Source organism: Nylanderia fulva, unplaced genomic scaffold (genome assembly GCF_048542155.1).
Source record: "Nylanderia fulva isolate GAGA-0341 unplaced genomic scaffold, ASM4854215v1 Scaffold7, whole genome shotgun sequence".
NCBI lineage: Eukaryota > Metazoa > Arthropoda > Insecta > Hymenoptera > Formicidae > Nylanderia > Nylanderia fulva.
In genome coordinates, this window is record NW_028190807.1 from 3,037,787 (window position 1) to 3,059,084 (window position 21,298).

The 21,298-nt window shown below is 40.4% G+C and overlaps 1 protein-coding gene across 7 annotated transcripts in view; it reads right to left on the reverse strand.

Annotated features, from left to right (window-relative positions):
- The window catches only part of kug (FAT atypical cadherin kugelei), a 310,594-nt gene that overhangs the window by 34,006 nt on the left and 255,290 nt on the right, over positions 1–21,298 (reverse strand). For all 7 annotated transcript variants that reach the window (XM_029316160.2, XM_029316159.2, XM_029316158.2 and 4 more), the window contains exons 4-6: positions 11,353–11,459; positions 10,788–10,992; positions 3,242–3,303 (exon numbers count right to left, since the gene is read on the reverse strand). In XM_029316160.2, coding sequence (XP_029171993.1) covers positions 3,242–3,303; positions 10,788–10,992; positions 11,353–11,459 — 374 coding nt within the window. The remainder of the gene's footprint in view (positions 1–3,241; positions 3,304–10,787; positions 10,993–11,352; positions 11,460–21,298) is intronic.

A 21,298-nucleotide genomic window follows, 5' to 3' on the forward strand; every position in this document is an offset into this window, starting at 1 on the left:
GCCTCTTAAAGTGATTTCCTGGTCGCGGCACGGAGTCGTCGGAGAATTTCCGTAATGATGTCTAACGAAATCAGACCCATACGAGGCGAGCTTAAATGTCAGAAAGTCTTTCATTCTGTCCGTTGTGTATTTTGCGGAAAATGTCATTTGTTCCGAAATGAATTTGAAATATTATCCTATTCGAGATGCAAATAGCGCCGTCAGTTTCGTAACGTCAACCTTCTTACACAGTATAACAAATGTCGACACTAAATTATTAAAATACAAGAGCGTCGCAGGTTCGCTTTGATTTTCGATATTATGTGCTGCTATTAAGTGCATTTAATTCGGTCGATGAGGGTGTTGAAAATTTAAATTGCGCCCAACGTGTGAACGAGCGAGAGAACGCGGCCATTAAAACCGATAACGCGCAATTTAATTTAGGGCGAGCGTATGCTCATGTTAATTACGAAACACTTTGCCACCGTAATGTGTGGTCCATGTATTCATTTTTTTTAAACATTACTTGATACGTTCAGAAATAAATATTTTTATCGGCTCTCAATATAAATAATATAAGTATGCTGTCTTCTAAGCTGGGCAATAGAGCCAAGGAAACGAAACGAAAAATTAATTAAACGGAACTGTATCTCAATTTGAGATCCCAAAGTTCCACATATAAATTAATTTCGAAACTTACATATGGAGAAATAAGCGAGAAAAATATAGGTCCGAAAAGTCGCTGAAGCGGGAATCGAACCCGCGTCTTTCACTTTCCGGGCGACTGCTCTTACCAACTAAGCTATTCAGACCCTTTCGATCCTATATTTTTCATTTGCCTTTTTAGTAGATGTTAGTAAATACCGCCGTGATTAGCCCAAGGCGTGAATAAACTCAGAAATAAATATTTTTATCGGCTCTCAATATAAATAATATAAGTATGCTGCCTTCTAAGCTGGGCAATAGAGCCAAGGAAACGAAACGAAACGGTAAGAGCAGTCGCCCGGAAAGTGAAAGACGCGGGTTCGATTCCCGCTTCAGCGACTTTTCGGACCTATATTTTTCTCGCTTATTTCTCCATATGTAAGTTTCGAAATTAATTTATATGTGGAACTTTGGGATCTCAAATTGAGATACAGTTCCGTTTAATTAATTTTTCGTTTCGTTTCCTTGGCTCTATTGCCCAGCTTAGAAGACAGCATACTTATATTATTACTTGATACGATTTTACAGCATTAAAATCGCTTTTATTCTGAATAAATAAGGTAATTTTGGAATGTGTTTAAAAATAATGTATAAATTGTTGTACAAATTGCTTTAAATTTTGTTTTAAAATGTGATGTCATGATCATAATAATTTCGCAAATATTAAATTTGCAATTTCTATGAAATTTTACGAACGACGTAAATGTAAATCGTATACTTTAGATATCACATAATCACTGCGCTTTTTATTATATTACTTTGAAGGAGAATGTGGAAAACATCGTAAAATGGTTTTCTTTTCCAGAAATGGAATGAAGGCAAGAAGCTCTATCCGTGATTTTATTTGCAAAACTTTCCTTAATGCGACAACGCCAAAGTGGTATCAAACAAGTAACGCTGCTGTAAGTTTGTTAGAAACTGCAATAGAGCCGGAATAATATCCAAAGAGAGAGAGAGAGACGTATTATAACTTTCACGATCAAGGTGAAACCGCGAGATTCATGTGCGTGAATCTTTAAAACTTATGGGACGACATTCATATAAGTGCACGATGTATCTCTTATGCGCTTCACTCATATTATTGCATTCTTTTGTCGATTATCAAATTAATCTCCTCCTCAACATCTTGTTTTACACCAAAAATTTTCTCCTCTTTCTTGCCAAGCCGTCAAATTAACAGTGTTTGCTGTTGTCTAAGTAAAATTATACAGATGATCATCTAGATAAAAGTTTGACGTTATCTTATTTTTATATAGATAATAAAAATATGTACCTATTATCTATATCTGCATCTTAGATGAAAAAGAAAAATGTCTTTATAATTTACATTTTTTGATAACTGTGTTTACAGAAGCAATTTAAAAAAAATAATATTATCTGGAAGTTATCTCTAGATGAATCGCCATATTACAATTTTATCATTTATCTAGACATGTTTAAAACACAAAATCATCTTCATCCTAACTAAGAGATCAATTTCCATATTTTCATCTTATCTTTATCTAGCTAATTTATAAACTCATCTAGGCACAAAACTGCAAAGTAATCTTAATTAATTATGATGGTGCGAAATCGCGTTCCGGATGATTTGGCGACTCCATCAATTACGTGTAAATTCCAAAAACGATACATAGAGGCGTACGTGCGGGTAAGGTTATAGGGATCGTTTATCCTATCAATCGCATTCACTTCGATTCTACAGCCGCGGCGGAAGCCTCTCGGTGAAATTGGCATCGATCCGCTCGCTCGCTTTTATCGTTCCGGCGAAATTTCAGTGTCTATCGTCGTATACGACGTGAGACTATCGCGCGAGCGCGCCTTTTTAATCCCGATGCAGGTGGAAATTCCCCGAAAGGCGACTTTCCCCGGAGAAATGTCTCGTCTCTCCCTCGTGTCTCACCCCATGACCCTTTTTCTTCTACCATCTTAACGCGGACCGCTGTACCTTTTCAACTCGGTTCCATCCAAAGCCTCCTCATCCTCTTCAACCTACACCCTTCTCTCTTTCTGTCGTTGTCCCAAGCCCTCCATTCGTTTTCCGCAGCCACCCTCGGCCTCCCCCGCGTTCATACTACCCCTTTTCTCACTCTCAAGTTGGCCTTCTCGCTTTTATCGTCGGAGGCAGCAGATTTTCCTCATTTTACTTTTCAATCTCACGAAAGATGCGATTTTCTTCCTCATTTCCACTCTGACAATATTGAGGGAGAGCCGTTGGAGTAAAGAGAGAAAGCACAGAAACGTGGCAGTTCTAGAACTTTGTCGACAGTATCGTCGAGAAATGGAATTGCGAATGGATGAGAAAGCGAAAAGAGAGGAAAGGCGCGGTACACTAATCTATCTATCAGCTGTTAGCATTAGTGCACCATTAGGGAATACAATTTGCTCAAACGACTGCGAGCGATTAAATCGTCGTTTAAATCGGTGCCGACGACACGTTTTCGAATCCGTTTCCATTCTCCGATGCAAGTTTGCTCGCGGGCGTTTCAGTTCACATTCGTCGCGAGAGAATTTTCAAGAGAGACAAGAAAAACAATAAAATTCCCAGCTTTTGACTCACCTCCAACACGTGTTCCGCTTGATTCTCGCGGTCGAGCTTCCTGCCGCTGGTGCTGATGAGACCTGTAACAATGGATGCAGCAGCGATTAACGAAATGTCCATCCATTAATAATACGCGACGCGCGTAAATAACGATCGAAAACGAGGGAGGATATATCTATTATGGCGGGACACACGACAAAACGCTGGCACTTTGCACGATGACTCTCGCCTCGGTAAAATCCCGTAAAGAGGGTAGAAGAGACAAAGATCGGTCCGATGAAACGAACACAGAAAAAACAGTATCCTTGAAAGAATGCAAATATGCATTGATTCAAATATATTTTATCCTGATAATAGCGCCAAATATAAATAATTTTGGATAAAGGATAATTTATCCTTAAAACAAAGTGCAAAATATTCTTGGTTGAAGCTGAAATTTACTTATAAATATTGCAAGGACAAGTGAGCATCGGATATAAGCGGTACTTTCAAGTATATATAATAATTCTTAGTTCAAATGTGACTAAGTTTGTTTTTACCATATGCGATTTTTCAAACAAGAATATATCTTAAAGATAAAATATACTTCACACAAACTTATTTATTATTAAGGCAAATGAAAATTTGTGATTACAAAGAGCATTCTATGCTTAAATCAATCAAATAGCGTTCAAGAATGAACTCTTTTTTTTGTGAACTCGACGAAATTACAGCCTCCAGATTTTGCCATGCGTTATTCTCCGTCTCTTTCGATATACCGTGCTTTATTTTCAAGTCCCACGAACGTATACGTCCCCTTTTATCACGGGACGTGGGCGCTGCCCGAAAACTCGATTGAGCAAAAATTCGCGGACGTTCGAGAAAAATTCTTTCAATTTACTACGTACTTTGGGCGAAACGAACCGGAGAAGGACGAGCGGTCTCGAGAATGCGCTCGTAAATTTGGTGAAATAAAAGACACGTATAAAAGAATTAAACCGGAGAGATAGGGAAAAAAATTCTTTTAGATGGTATACATAAGATATAACACGCGATACATGAAATTTGTGTCTAATGCAGGTGAGAGAAGCCTCCCACAGAGATGCAAACGCGATGCTTCAACAAAGCGACACCGTCGAACAAAAAAAAGGAAGCCATGAATAGCGGACGCGCGCAACCGCGCCGTTGTATACGTATATAAAAGGCAGAGTGCGGCTTTTTTCTATTAGTCTTACGGCTTCCGGTGACGGCCTAGATTTTATATTACACCGCGAGCCGCTAATCGAGTTACGAGGAAGCCGTTGTCGACCCGCCAGCGCCGACTTTCGTAACTTCCGTTTTGCAGGCCCCGTTTTATCATCGGCATGGCGTGAATCCGAACTCGTACAACTGATACGTAGGTAGGTACGAGGCATCGCCGCCATTAAAACAAACTAGTTTCGCGTTTTGAGGGAAAGCTGGGGTGGCGTGAAAGATCCGCGTGCTAAAACGGAGAGGGTATTATTTGATCCATAGGAAAACGGAGAAACTCCAAGTTACGAAAACAGGAATTATCTCACATCTGATCCTCGTCGTTACTTAATAGCATTCGCCACTTCGAACGAATTGATTAATCACCGCTCGAGCCCTTTTCTCTCGAATTTCTGTCGACAATTTCGAATGTAGCGACTTTTGAACGCGGTCCTTTTTTTGTATCTTTAAATAGAAAAAGTATGAGAAAAGGGGACGGAAGTGCCGCGATGGATAGGAAAAAAGGGGAATTGAGGGAAATGGCGTTCGATCGTGCCGCGAACGTACAAGCGACCCTCGCGCTGTAGAACGCATTTAAATAATTGCTTTTCGTTTTCGTTCCTCACCCTCTCTTCTGGACCGCGTGTCGACCCGAGGATTCGCCTCGGCCTGATAGCCCTCTCTCGCTCGCGCTTACACTCGCGCGTTATTGCAGCGGCGTGTTTGAGCCTCGGAAAATTTGTTATCGGAAATCAGAGTGCGGGATCAGGCGAAATTATTGACGGTATTATTCGCGACAACACAGGGACACCGAACGAGAGAGTCCCGACAGGAGTAACGATCAATTTATTTTCTCTCCGGATCCCCCGAAGGACGTCATGCGAGAATGACGTCTCTCTTGAAGCAACCGGATCGAAGCTCGACGGAGTAATATTTTACGACGATGGTGAAAAATGCTGCCGGGACAACGGCTTCCGGAGAGCAACTTCCGGAAAGGCGCTTAAAAAGCCACTCCCCGGAGAGAAAGTTTTATCGGGATTATTCCCTCATGGCGAACCAAGATTATCCGTCATGAAATTTGCTTGCCCGGATCTTGTGACCGTATTAAAAAATTTGCAAATTTTTCACGGTACGAATAAAAATCGAAGAACTGATTAAACTAGGCCAGCATCTGCAAAGTTCTAAAAAAGTCGAGGTTTTTGACATTTGGAATTGTATTCATAGATATAAGTAGCATTCCATTACGTAAAAATAACACGCGTGACATTTTTACGAGGGCGAGAGAGAAAACATCTTGAGATATTTCGGTACAATCTTGCCCGGTTTCGTTATCCTTATTAAAACATCGAAGCGCGTTCGACGAATCGAATTGCGACTGTTTATAACAATAACACGATGAGCATCGTCGACGAAATATGCATATAATATATATCCACGAAAATATAATCTCACATTTTTATCATTTTTCGCGTCATTAATGAAATTAGTCGAATATACGCGCAAAAAAGGTCCGTTTAATAAAAAAGCCTGGGATTTTTTAAAAACGACCTGCGGAACAGGGGTCATCAAAGCTTAGTGGGTTTAATTAATACCGCGTTTTACGTCCTATTTACCAGCTATATAACGGCACAAACAGGATGGGGATAGCGAAGGGAGGAGGATAAAGAAGGGAAAAAGAGAAGAGGAGAAACATATTTTCGCAATGTGGCAACGCGTGTAACGCGCCAAAAGCGCGATTAACTGTGCGATTAGTTACACGAGGGTCGTGTAACGCTTACGATGGCGACGTGCTGTTCGTTAGCTCGTGTAAACTCGTTCCCGCGGGCGAGGTCGCATTACTCGACCAAGATCTATCTAATCTAATTTCGTACTGCCGTATAACGCCGCCATTGTTCGCTATCGTCGTATATTACGCTACGTGTTACTATAACTGGAGAGGTCAGCCGGTTAACACCTGAGATACACCCGAATCCTCTCGCGTGTCGCGTTGGGTTTCGTTCGGAGATATCTCGTTACGAAAAGCGAAGTAAACGTAAGTGCATTCGTAACCGAAATCGTCAAAGATTTGAAAAGTTGGACATCTTTTACTGTCTCTAGTCTAAATTCGGGAAAATGTTATTGCCTCTCAAACGCAACACGTGACTCCTCCTTCGTACGTTTATGAAAGTTTTATTTGCATGCACCAGGCTCCCGTCTCGGATCATAAAACAACACATCGCCTCGCGCCGCATAATAATGTTAATGAGGGTGGAGGAACGAGAAGGCGGTGTGTAATCATAAACCACGTGCATGCGATATACCGTGACGCGTTATTTCAGCGTGCATTCTGGGGCGCATGATGGAGTAGCTTTTTGCCAGGCTGACCTTTTCCATCGACATCGCCCCTTTCTCGCGCGACGTTCCGGGAGATTGAAAAAAACCTCCGGTCTCCTTGCTTGTTATCGGGCGCCCGCGAGAATTGATCGAAGGGCCGCAACCGGGTGTATATATATATATATATATATATATATATATATATATATATATATATATGTGTAGATGATTGATGCCGCGTGGAATTCGCGCGCGCGAATGCAAAAGAGGTGACCGCGCGTAGCGAAAGCGAAGGGATGCATTAATCGAGTGACCCGGTGATTTAATTGCGGAAACGAGCTCCCGGCCGGGACAAAAAGGCGGTATTTCGCTTTTACGGCGAAGATCCTCCAATAAAAACAGCGAAACAATGTTACAATTAAGTCGCGCGAAGACCACGCTTCGGCAAAAACCCCGACCGGTTTATAAAATAAACCTAGGATAGATTAAAACATAAATATACCGATAAATAAGACGATTAAAAATGAAAAGCTAATAAAAGGCTAATAAATCAGCAAGTATATGTATGACGGAATTAATTAAAACCATATCTGTGATTTTTTGCAAGTTTTATTAGCGTGCCTTTAAGTGAATAAAATTAATTAATAAAACGTTAATTAATACTGTTTTAAAAATGAAAAAGTATAGAATCATAGAATTATAGAAAAACTATAATAGAACAGAACACATGAAAATCTCATATAGATATATTAGAATCGTGACAGAACTGTCTTTAACTGAATATAAATTAAAGAACAAATTAATTAATGCTGCTAATAAAGAATATGATCATATAGGGTCCCTACACAAAACGCGCAAAAAGTGCCGTCTCCTTAGCATAACTAGAGGTTTCAAATTCCACCCTGGCCGCGCCTTTATAATACGATAATTATCAGCTTAATTGCACAATTATGCGTTATACATAGCATAAGCTGCAACTTGTTCAAACAGCAAACGATATAAAAATCCGTATTATCGTGATCGGGCAATCAGTTTCATATTACATTGCTGGTGTTATGAATGCAGAAATAAAATATGACTCAAGTCTATTTTATAATATTAATAATCCTCGCATGAGTTTTTACGAGAGAATTTTGTCATAAAGTGTAAAATTAGTGTTACGCTCGGAAAGAAATTTTCGTTCGCGTGTCAATCGGAAATTAAAATTGCATATAATTAACTATTTATTTTTCTGCTTTGCTCGATCATGTGATTTTACTGACTCTATAGCTACAGCTGTAACTAGATCCGAAACGGACTTTGGAGAAGCTTAAGTCTTACAACTGTGCGAGGAGTATCGGATATCTAGTAGTTTGTTCGAATCCACGGTGAAACTCCGAGTTATCGTGTATATAATACCGTCATTAAGAAAAACCGCGATCGTTCTATTACGCGCACAACCTCCCGAAGAAGCGTAATAATATGAACCTGCGGTGCTTTTGCCGCAGAGGAATCAGCTGATACATCGCGCGATAAGGTAAAAATAACACAGGTGTAAATGACTGTTTATATCGTTTTAGCTTAATCGATCGTAATGCATAAACGCGAATAATTGGATGTAATCAGTCGCGAAACTCATCTGTCAGAAAAATCGAGCCGATAAACAACAACGTGTCGATAATAAATAATAATCCCGTCGAACGCGCGAAAGGGGGCTGTATACGATCGGCCCGTAATAAAATCGACGATACTTCTTCTTCGGGATCAGCGGAAACCAATTTAGCCGATGTTACATGAAATTTGGGAGCTATCCGTTGCACTACGCGTACTAATTGCTATTGCTGGAATGGCTTCGCCACTGGGGTGAAATTGGGGACAAGAGAGTCGGCGTTAATGGTTTCCATCAAACTGGCGATGATATAATATCTATACTTTTGTTGTTTAACAATATGTTTCACTAACGTTTGTTATTTTATACATAGACTTGTCTATTCTGATAATAATGATTTTGTAGAATGCACATGTATGTATGAACAAAAAATATGTAGAATATAAATAATAAATTCCCAAAATTATTAATAAAGTCACTAGTATTTAAGTAGGAGTTGTAGAAATTAATCGACCAGACTAGCAAATAAATCATTTATTCAGCTTCATCGAAGCTTCGGTCAAGCTGAATAAATGATTTATTTGCTAGTCTGGTCGATTCATTTCTACAATTCCAATACAAATAATGCTTTTAAGTCTAAATCTATATTATCTAATCTATAATTTATTACCTGTAATTGTATAATAATATAAAATGATGAGAAATACTTTGCCTATTAATATACGTGAAAGATTATCTAAAAATTCAATGTTTTTTTATTTAATTTTTAATCGATATTTATGTGAAACAAGTATAAAAAAATATATGCAACAAACGATATTATAAAATCATATAATAATGAGAGGAAAAACTTTGATAATTTTTAATCAATTTTTAAATTTGTTTTATATAAATAAAAAATTAAATAAGAAAAATAATCGAGAGCAAAAAATAATTATCGCGGTGTAAATGTATTTTGATTTCCCGCGACAAAGGTTCGATATAATAATAGTTATGTGTCAAGAACACAATACTCGCGCGCAAACGTTATTTGATCGATGATAATCCGATGGTATTTGTAACCGATACGATTGATCGGTTATAGCCAAGTATTTTCGTTTGACGTATGTATAGGGAAGAGCGACCGCAATACGTATATCTCGGCCCATGTTTCATCCTCTTTTAAAGCACGTTCGGCCGAACACACTCGCCCGATTTTCTCCGCGTATGTACGTGAAATACGGAAAGGTCGCGCGACGACGAGCCGGGCCAAGTTTTGCACAATCCCGCACATTAAAAGTTTCGCGGATGGATAGCGCGCAAAGGGGATTGGCCAGCTGGCGAAGTGGAAGTTTCCGGGATTGGCCGACGATGATGAATATAAATCAAATGTCGCCTGACTTTTTCCATTGTGAACCATCCGGTATAACTGACTCTCATTTTGCGTACTAATATCGATCGCAAACGGCTTTCGAAGAATGCAAAATGTCCCGTTGTTTGCGATGAGAATGTCATCTGGCTGGATGCCAGCAGAAATCGGTATAATCTCGACGAGTTCCCAAATTGAGATTATATAGAGGAAACTAATATCTATTTTAGTCAATTTTTCTCTTTCTTTTTTAGCGATTTGTTTTGATCCGCTTTGAAATCCTCTTTCATTTTTATTACAAACTTTTACGCGGTAAATTGTATATATTCCTTTCTCGCGCAAGCTTTCGAGCATTGAAAAATTTAGATTTCGTCCGCTGCGCGTTACTTTTTCAGTCTCTGCCCGTCGGTGGTTCATATATTATTTCGTCACATTAAACAACATAACTGCCTGTTACGTTATTTATGGGAGTTCTAAAGTTACAAAGGCATGACGTTGTCCTAGATCTAACGAGCTTGCGAGATAGGCACTCTCATCGTTTTATAATTCCCGAGCGTCTCACGCGAAGAGAAACGCTAAGCGAAACGATAAAGGGACTGATGAATATGGATCGACGTTCGATCACTTGAATTTGCATGCACGGCCAGGTGAGGCAAGAACAACGTATCTTTAGACGCGCCTATATATCGACGGAATGCATTATTACGTCTCGTGAGGCACGTCAACGGAATAAAGATGGATCGCGCGCGTCGAAAACATAATTTCCTATATACCACGTTCACAATAGCACGCGGGAATCACCATCGGGCGATTCCTTATCGCTGGGTCATTCGCGAGGAATCGATATATCTCGGCCTATATCCTTCGATTCGACGGGCGCGGTAACGAAGATTAAGATGATTCGACCGCGAGACTCCTTTCACACGGAAGCGACCAATCTCTCTCTCCGGGGTTCCGCGTAACGGATCTATTAAAACTCTCGTCCGGCAAAATTGAGCTCATTACCGGCTGCTACCGGGTGTGGCTAAAGACCCGTCATCCTGATCCTGAGCCGCGAGACCGTATTATTTTGCCGCTGATGCGATACGCCGCTCCGGGAGACTTACCGGTGGTGGAGTTGATGAGAAAATAACCCTCCGGATTGCCGCTGCTGATGGTGAAGACGAATTGCTGGGGCGAGACGTCGTGATCAAAGGCGCGGATCTGCAGGACGCTCACGCCGGCGGGCGAGTTCTCCGCCACGGAGGGATAGTACACCGGAAGTTCGGTCAGCGGCGTGTTATCGTTCTCGTCCAGCACCTCCACGTAAACCTACGTGCACACGCGCGCACAGGGTCGTCTATTAATCACTCGTTGCATAAAACCCGAATTTATATATTCGCGCGATTGGAAGAAAAACATCTTTATTTAGATTTTATTTTTCATTTCTTCCTTGTGCATTAGCTTCATTTTATCATACATTTTATATTTTTTGAAATTTATAAAAATATTGCGAGACACGAAGAAATTTATCGCCTAAGAAATACAAAAGGAAACATTGTCAAATTGAAATGGAAGTAAATGATAGTATAATATCGACTATAAATGGCAGCATTAATTCTTGTACAGAAATCCGACTTTTCGATGTTTTTTTTTTGAAATTGAAAAAATGTATAAAATGTCAAAACTTACTTGTAGACTCGAGCTCAGCGGAACCACTCCGTGATCCTGGGCATACACCGTCAACCAGTATCCCCTCTTTGTCTCGACGTCGAGCACTACTTTGGTCCTGATGTTTCCTGCAACAAATGTAGAAATCGTGCAATTAATTCTCGGGAACTAGAATGTGAACGTGACGTGCGAACGAACACGTCGCGCGATAATAAATCTCGATCACCTATCTTTCATACAATAATTCAAAAGAACTCAATTTTCTCATTCCGCGATCGGATACCGTAATGAAATATCGCCAATGCAGGTGCTCGTCAGGCGGCTTTTAGAATCGGAATTAAAAATGCGAAATAAAATCGCGGGACCTCTTGCACCCTGGCGCCGATATCGAAGGCTCGAAAGGAACGGAAAGGCGGCCGGTTCGCGGACGAAAAAAGAAAGAAAAAAAAATAAGAGGCAGCGATATTTATTTCTCCACCTTGTGCAAAGTGGTCAGCAACAAGAGAACCGACAGGCATATGCACGTCATCACGCATATATATGCGTGCGCGCAACCGGCGCAAAAATCGAACCGCATTCCTGCCGTTAACGCAGATCGGCGCCGCCGCTGTTCCGCGAGTCTTCGACTCAGTTTTTTGCCGCGAATTCGCCGGATGCACCGACGGTTTCTTGCGCGCGACCGATATTCCGCGTTCCGCGCGCATCATCTGCTCGCGGTTTGTTTAATCGTCGCCCGGGATTAAAAGACGGCGATATAAACGTCCGAGGGTGCCCGATTACTTAGCAACGTCGTGCTCTTCCCGGGGAGGAAAAAGGAGAGGAAGAATCGTAAAAGCCATGGCCTCTGCTCATACAATTTGTGACATCGATAATCAACATCTTCCTCTCGTCCGCGAGGAATTAGCGAGACATCGAACTCGACGTCGATCGGAATAACGGAGGATCTCCTCGAGATTGTCGAGAGTCCGCCGGGGCATTAATTAATGAACGTTAATTAGAAATTCGAAATTCGTAAGGATCGTGAATCATAAATTGTAACTCCTGTCGGGAGTTTTACCCATACGCTCGTTTCTCTTCCCTTCCAGCAACTTCGTATGTACACATCTTTGAAAAATGCATGCTGAATCTCGTGTGTTAAGCGGCGGTATTTTTTGCCGGTTCTTTTTCTTCTCGCAGCTTCCGTGCATGCTCAAATCCTAGTTATAGTACTCAGAGACTGTCCGTCTCGAGTTAGCACACATGACAGAAAAAAAAAAAAAAAAAAAAAAACAAATACATATTTTATAACTTCCTTTGTGTTGCGTAAATCGCGTACATTCGCATTGTTAATAGAATTGTTTGGGGAAGAAACACATTACGTCACGTTAAAAAGAATGTGATTTTTTAGGACCTTAAGCGGGAGTGAAAGAAACGAGCTTCCCCGATTAGCTGAATGTACCGTGGGAATTGTGAAATCTTAATTAACCGCAAATGAACTTTTTATATAGGTATATACATATAATGCGTCGGGCTGCTATATTTCATCTCCTATACCATCGTTACCTTTGCGTTATACGCTCTTCTGTTCGTTCAACTAAAGCAGATGAAGACACGTGCGGTACTTAATAGCGGGCGAGTCGGCAAATGCATTAAATTTAGTACCGTAAACGCGACTTATATACAGCATCCTCCGCCGTCATATAACGGGAGAACTTGGTTAGCGGAAGAACGAGCCGGCAACGTGGCTCTGACATTACAAAAATGAATTTTCTCGCAGTCTATGCTGTAATTCCTACAAAAGGAGGAGGAGCATCCGGCGACTCGGTTGTCTCGAGAAACAATCTGCGACGATACGAAATGCAGATTTTTCCAGAGACATAGCTCGTCTGTCCCTTCTTGTTTCAATAAAATTCGCGCAAATAAATATTCATTAAATGTTTAACCTCTCATGAATAACGCAAGTACTATAAATTGAGAAGAATGTTGGTTTTGCGAAGAAATTTCTCGGTTCGCGGAATATTTTAGCACTTATTACTCCAAATCGTGCGGATTCGATATTTTTGCAACGAGACATCTCAGAGATACAAAAATACAAGCTAAGATAGATATTTACATATATATATATATATATATCTTGGACGAACTTGATGACAAGGAGACAAAGGTGAAGAAAATGATTTCTAAAGAAGTATTTTGTTTCGTGCGCGCGTATACACATATTTGCGATGCAAGCTGCGAAACGCAGTCACGTTGTATTTCAATCGGGTCTCATCACGACGGAGCACGTGGATGTACGTCGGCAACTCTCCCGGGTTCCTTCGTGCTCATCCATCTGTCGAGACAGCTGATGAAGGCGCGTGCAGCATTTAATAGCGCGCTGGGGATCGTATTTAATGTGTTCCTACGCGCGGATCGCAACAAACTTCCGCGATGCGCGATGAGAGCGAAATACAGCGGCATATATATTATCTGCGTTATATTATTATATTCGAGTTGCTTGCTTCTGCAATCGCATATAAATGAAACGAAATTTTTACACGTAATTGAAATTTTCGAGAAAATTAAAAGGAAATGAAACTACGAGAGTAAAGGATATCGCGACAGCTGTTAGCAATTTTTCTGCTCGCGCGAAACCTTTTCAGCTTGGTAAGAACTCGGTAAGGAACAGAGAGTCTCATCGAGCGGCTACGATATTCGTTTTTCGGCGTGACTTTTCGTCCTTTGTTCGAGTAACGACGGAAAGCTGCTTTGGCGCGGAAACGGGTCGATGGCTTTCCGAATGGAGAACGTGCCGCCGTAATCGAACCCTCGGTCGTTTAATTTTTGGTCCCCCCGAGAGCTGCCCTTTTCTCCCTTTCACATCCGCGCAGTCTCATTCGTTACTCTCTCATCCTCCCTGAGAAATTTCTCCGAGTCTTGACGCGGCCTCGCGTCCGTCTGTGATCGTTAACCTAGATTCGTTACTGATACCTTCCTCGGATATCATCCTCGTTGGCAATACGCGCCGTGAACGTTCACGAAGCGTTAACAACGACTATCGTTTTCTCCACTGATCATCGTTGAAAGGTGATTGATGCTCGATCGGATACCAGGGATTAATGAACGCTTGAAAAGCTGCAGCACGGAAATTGATTATACCAATTGGAGCTTTATCTATTTCGTTGTTGGCGCTCGAGATAACGATACGATCCATCATAAATGTTTCGATTTTTATTTGACGCGCATTAGTACCGTATAATGTCATTAAAGGATACAAGAAAATTCTTACTGCAAGTTCAAGACAGCTATCAGTCGGAATGTAAAAACGTTCGAATACGATCCTTTGAGGGAATTAAATTTCTTTACGTTGAAACGATCCTACTATTCTTGCGATACTAAGAAATTAATTAAATTATAATCCGGAGAATCTAAAGTGTGACAAAGTTTCACGAAATTTAAATATGAAAAGTCAGAATTAAAGAAAGTTGACAAATAAAGGCTCTTAAGATATTCTTTTTTTTCTGCGATCGCAAAAGTTCTTTTACTACTATAATCTACTTTTTCTCAGTTTCAGCTCCAAGAAAATTGTATCACGCAAAGTTTAACATTTCACAAATGCGCACATTTGCGCGAAAAAATGCGAGCAAAATTCCGCATGCTACATAAAACATAATCGCTCTTAACTATTAATTTCGCATATTGCTCGCGCGTAAGAGTCGCGCAACACATTTAACGAGAATGTCGGGGAAAAAATACAAACCATAAATCACGAGTGTATAAAAGTGGGCCGCACTAGAAACGAAATTGCGAGATATACGTGCCCGCTCGACCGGATTTCTCGGTACGCTCGAGATTCAGATTGCCAGGAGCATATCGTCAACAATTCGATTAAAATGCGTTTCCGTGGAAAGCTTTTAGCCATTAGATTTGAATAACGGTATATGTACACACGTATACATAAAGAGCTAATATACCTTTCAAACTTTAATTGGAATATAATGTTAAGGCGAAAAGTAACAGAGTTATTTCGGATAAATTGAGAGAAAGGGAGAATTTATTAAATAAAGACACGCTTGCTGTATTCTTATTAAAACATTGTTATTAAATAAGCACCTACTTGTCGAGAAATGTCATAAAATAAGCAAGTTGAGAAAAATTTTTAAATTAAAAATTGATAAAGAGATAACGATTATTAGTATTAATAAATAATGTGGAAATTTCCTCCGTTGTGGAATTTGGCACGAACCAATTATATCATCGAACAAAACATTCCACAAAAGGGAACACGTTTTTCTTTTATGATTCTTGAAACTTTTCTGTAGCTCTGCGGGGTTTCGTGTAGTACTTGAACAAATTATTATACCTCTAACTCTACCAAGATGTCCAATCTTCTTGCATCGCACCCTGCACCGTCGATCCTATCGGTGGAGAGATAAACGGTTCCACGTTTTTTTCCCATTTTCACTGGTTTTCACAACTTTTGTAAGAGAACTACTTACCAAACGTTTGCCTTTATCTTTATAGCCTTTTCGATAGCCGACGAGTTTCTGTACCAATTTAATCCGCACTATTGTTGGAAACGCAAACTAATAAAGAAATACCTTGCAGACGCTAAATAACAGAGTTTATGTTAGTTTTGTATTGGCGAAGCGCGTTATCTTCTTTTGTTATTTCAATCTGACATAACTGATGATAATACAACGTGCTTGTTATCTTGAAGACAGAATTCGAAAGAAAATTTTTTCGAAATATTTTATTTATGTACTTTAATCATAGCGAATAATTATTTCTTTCTGTTTTATAAATGACATATTAAAAAAATGTCTATACAGAAATTAAAAAATTCCGAGATATTATAAATATTAGACATTTTATGTATGAAATTTTAATTAGTCTATCTATTACTTATATATATGTACTTAATTATTTAAAATTTTTCAAAGTTCGCCATTTACAATTCTTCAGGAAATATTTAGCACAATTATATTTTAAGTTTCAAAGTTTTAAGCCGACTAACATAAAATTAACATAAACTAATTAATTAATGTATAAGTTTGTTCGCGTTTATTCGCGTGAAATTCATAATAAAAAATTTGATAACCATTCGAAGGTGGTAAAGACTCGAGTGGATAAAGAAAAAATTTCACGTGGAACTTGCTTTCATCCAAGATTCTGCGTGGCCAAAAGTTTTCAAAAGTTTGCATCGATGTGCAAGTTGATGCTGACGATTCTTTTTGCAATTCGTGATACGGGATATCACATAGAAAAGTTCAAAAGTGTGCATACAGTTTGGAAGCAATCGAACCTAAGCAGTTCGAAAAGCTGTGAAAGCCGCTTTAGAACAGACGTTGACACGCTGCTGCTGCAAATGGCATTTGCAACTTTTTTCATTTTCTATATTTTACAGGCAAAATATCGTCGATTAAATATAGGAAAATTCATCGACGTTTCAATTCTATTTGTTCCGAAAAGCACTTCCTTCCGAAGAAAGAAGAATATGCAATATTTTTCTGTTCGCGAAATAAAAGTATTCCTTGGATTTGACGAAATTAAATATTTTTTTTATTATCTGCGAAGAATAATTTGGAAGTCTATAATGTGTAACAATATATTTATAACGTCGACGTCTTGAACGGATATGAATGAGTGAGACTCAGCAGTTTCATAAGTACTCGCGAAAAGATATTGCGAAAATGATGATCGCTACCGCTCGGTGGCGTCATTAGCCAGATTAACAGTGGGAAACCGTTCTGTCCTCGACGCAGGGAGTCGGTTACCAGGAATTATGTCGGCGGTTAGGGTGCCATAAGATCCGCCTTCGTCGTGTACCCTTCGTTCTTTTTTCGCTCTCCCGTTGGCTCTCTAGTTTTCTGACTTACCGCATCTTCCATCTCCCGCCCCTTTTTTATCGCCTTTACTACCCCCGAGTAGCGAGCGCTGTTCTCGCTTAAGGAGAAGAACAAGGATCACGAGTAGAGACGAGTATATCCCGTTTCTCCTTTTTTCTCTTTCGTAAATTACGGACTCTCTCTCAGAGTCGAAAATTAATTTCTGTCTGACTTTAAACCAGGTAACGTATATTACAATGATCAGCGGCTTCATTTTTAAACTAACAAGATTCGTCAATTAAGCCCGGGTAAATCAATATTGCAAGGAAATTGAAATACTTTATACAGACAATTTTTGTTCTTATTGTACGAAGTATTAATCTGCATATTAAATTTTTTCCAGGTATATATGAAGTAAAACAGCGGAGTTGTATTTTGCGTCATACAGTCCGTGCAGATTTTTCTCTCATCCTCAATATATACGTTGTAACATTCATTTCCGCCGCCTGTGCAGTTGCACTTAAATGCCGTACAATTTATTTCAATTCGACGGGAACGTTCATCCCGTGGAACGTTCATTATTGTACCGCGGCTCCAGGTAGATAGAAAGTTAATTACATAGTTACCGGCATTCCATATTTTATGAAACGCGGAATTGGATTTTTGATCGAAATATTTCGAGCGCCCGAGTCTGCGTTCCGGCCAACTTATTGGCCGCGTATCGAAATCTTGTCGCACACGTGGCTGGTGACACATATATTTATACTACACACATACGCGTGTGATAATAATCCGCGGTGGAGCATCATTAAATACATATTACTAGGAAGAAAGAATGACGAAAATGGAACTGCTTCTGTATAATATATGAGACATTTTCGGTGGGCTCGAGAGAACCCAGGTCTTGCGATCGACCCCGAATACGAAAAAAGAGACATTACCTCGAGACGTGTCTTCGCACACGCTCTATATCCCGATGGTGAAACAAAAAAGACAAAAGGGACGAACGAGACGCTATCGAGTTTTATTTCGAGCACGGCTAGAAAGTTTCTATGCTCCTCTTTCTCCGTTTGATTGACACGACTGTCACGATGTTTCGGCCTGGGAAAAGGCAGCCCGAAATTGTACCTCTCGTAATGCCTCGTCGTTTCGAGGAAAATTCGACGGTTCGTCGTGAATCTTGCGCGAAATCGTGGCCTCACGTCGACTCGAAGGTATCGCGATCGCACCGTCGACGCGCAAACGGTGTCTCTTTCATCTTTAATGTGAGACGCTCACGTAAGCGTTTGTCGTTCGCGTCGAAAAAGCGTTTCGCCCAACTGCGAGAGATCCTCGAGTCTTCGATCTTGGTCCGCCGCGATGAGGAATCTCTCGATCGGTTGAAGAGAAAAAATAAAAATATAAAAAAAACAACTATTAATTTTCGCGATACAAATTAACTTCGCAGTTCGAGAAGCGCAGATGTGCGGCTCGGGGAGATGGGTAATTTAAAACTGAATAAAAATGATAATTATCAAACTTTTAACGAAGTAAACGCCGGCTCTACGCGAATGTTTCATAAGCGTAAAGGGCGTTGGAAATATATGACACCTGCCACTCTCTTGTTTATTCCACAAATTACAACTTTAGATATAGCCGGTGCGCAAAAATAAATTATGTGTTTGAAATTGATGAAAAAACAGAGTATAAAAACACACATGCATCTTGCACTTGGAATTAATTCAGCTTCGAGGAAAAGAGAAAAAAAAGAGAGATTATATTGTACCATTTATTTTTATCTACCATTGATTCATCAGTATATATATTGAAATTGCAATACTTATTGCTCTTGCATTTTCACATTGTACAGAAAATCGAAAGAATCGAAAATTTAAGAATTTTTTAAGGAGGAAAATCCGAGCTATCTGTCGAAACTCTACAAAAAAAAAAGTTCTAAAGATGAGAGAATTAGCGCACCGATTGTATAAAGGGATACGAAAAAATAAGTGCGGTATTTTAGGATTCGGACGAGAGAGAGATCCGTTCGGTATTCAACGATCTTTGCCGTATATAGTAATTCCCCGATGGGAGTTGCATCGCGTGCATACGCGGCTTCAATCAGGGGATGCACTGAGGGTGGATTCCGCGCAGTCCGTGGATGGAGGAGCGCGAAAGGGTGGGAGGGAGGGGGCGCGAGGTGCGGCGCGGCTTCCGAGAGAAACGTGTCTCTCGCGACTGTGACTGATGGTGCACGTCCGACGTGACACGTGCTGCACGTGCCGTCGTCTTTCGCGGCGAGGAACCCCGAGACGCGGTAGCAGACGCGAGAAGCTGGACAGAGACGTACGGACGGATGTACGACGAGACCCCCGGTGTAATTTCGCCGAGACATCGGAGGATTGTTTCCTCTCGGAAGAGTCATGCGCTCGAGTCTTCTTCGAGAAAATTAAAGAGGCTGGGCGCAGGCGCGACAGCGCTTTCTTCTCTTCTTCGACTGACGAGATAATATCGCCCGAGCGAAGACGTGGCTGCTCACGTTTCCTTCACCAGAAAGTGTATAGAAAAAAAAAAAATCAGAGGAGAACTTCATCTCTTCATTTCACGATTTTTCCTACTCGCGCAAACGCTGCTAAAAACAATGCGTGATAATTCTGGAAATAAGTACTTTCCGATATCCCCGATGATTAAATCGCTGTGGAATCAAATCCGGAACTATAATCTGTGCCATCGGTTTCGCGTTATTTGCATTTTTATTTCAAATCCGCTTAGAAGTTTCTTTACGTTTACTCGTGGTTTTCTATTTCAGGTGTATAAAGCTTTATCAACGATCATCGATAATTAGTGGAACAGCAATATCTCTCGATAGTAATTAAAGTAAATCAAAGTCTTATCTCCGTCGTTTCTCGTCTCTCGTCGACGCCCGGATAGAAAATATCTCCTTTGCTTCGCGCGATCCATTGTACGGCAAGCGAGAGTTTATTCCCTAGTAATGTCGAGTATATTGGACAGACTCGTCCACCCATCTCGTGTTCCAGTCTCGTGCCAATTAGGATCCTCTGATCCCGCCGCCGGCAAATCGTTCGTTAATTAAAAGTATCGCGTACAAATGCGTTTTCGCCGCAGTTAAATTGATTTCGCTTTGGTACTCGAGAACGCGAGCCGAAGGAAAGACGGTGAAAGAGAGAGAAATAGAGAAATCGCGACAGGGAAGGGTAAAGAGAGGATCGAGAAATGGGATAGTTTTACGAGTAAAATCGGAAAATGTGCACATTAATTTAACGGCCCGGCTGTTCTTTCTCTCTGACGCGATCCTGACGTCCCTTCTCGATATATCGTATCGTGATTTCGCGGAAAAAAAGTGCAATTGGATCATCGTCGGGAGGTCAGCGAAAACGGATTCGACGGATAATTGCTGTCGCCGATTTAAAATCGTTTCTCGATAATTCGCTTTAACTCGGGCAATCGTGAATCGTGGAATCGCGAGTGAAACGCGTGATTAGAGTAGAAGATAAATCCGTTGCAGCGTGGAATGACGTTATGTCCGATAACGAAGCATTTTTTCCCCTCTGACTCTCTGATTGACTCTTACACGGCTTATGCAATTTGAAGCAAGAGTTAAAAAAAGATCTTAGCGCGCGAATTATATGTTTAAAAAGGATTTTTCCAACATTTTTTTCTCTCAATCCCATTTCCTTCGAGAGCATTATAATGTGTCGCGTGGTACCTCGTCGACGAATAAAAAGAGATTACAATTCGTTCTGCACAATATAAAACACGCCAATGTTGCGATATAACGTTAGCAAGCGGAGCTCACGAGTACGTCGCGTGTAAAGAGATGAAACATGAAAGGTGGTTAAGCCGACAGATGAAGGGGATCGTGCATCCGGCTTCTCAGCTACCGTTCAGACCGCTCCTATTTCTTGGGTGGCCCTTTAAAGTGGCTCTCTCTGCCTTTTCAAAGATTACCCGTTCGAGAGAGACTTGCACACGACTCGATCAAACGCGACATAATCTTGCTCGACCTTTCGCAATTTTTGCTATTGTTATATAATAAATACGACAAATTTCAAAATATGTGTATAAAGAATTGATATACGTATATATCTTGAAGAAATTTCAATCCGTCACTGTAGTCTATAATAAAAGTAATAATGAAAGTGTGATAGATAGAGAGAAACATTGCCTTAAATTCGGATACATTA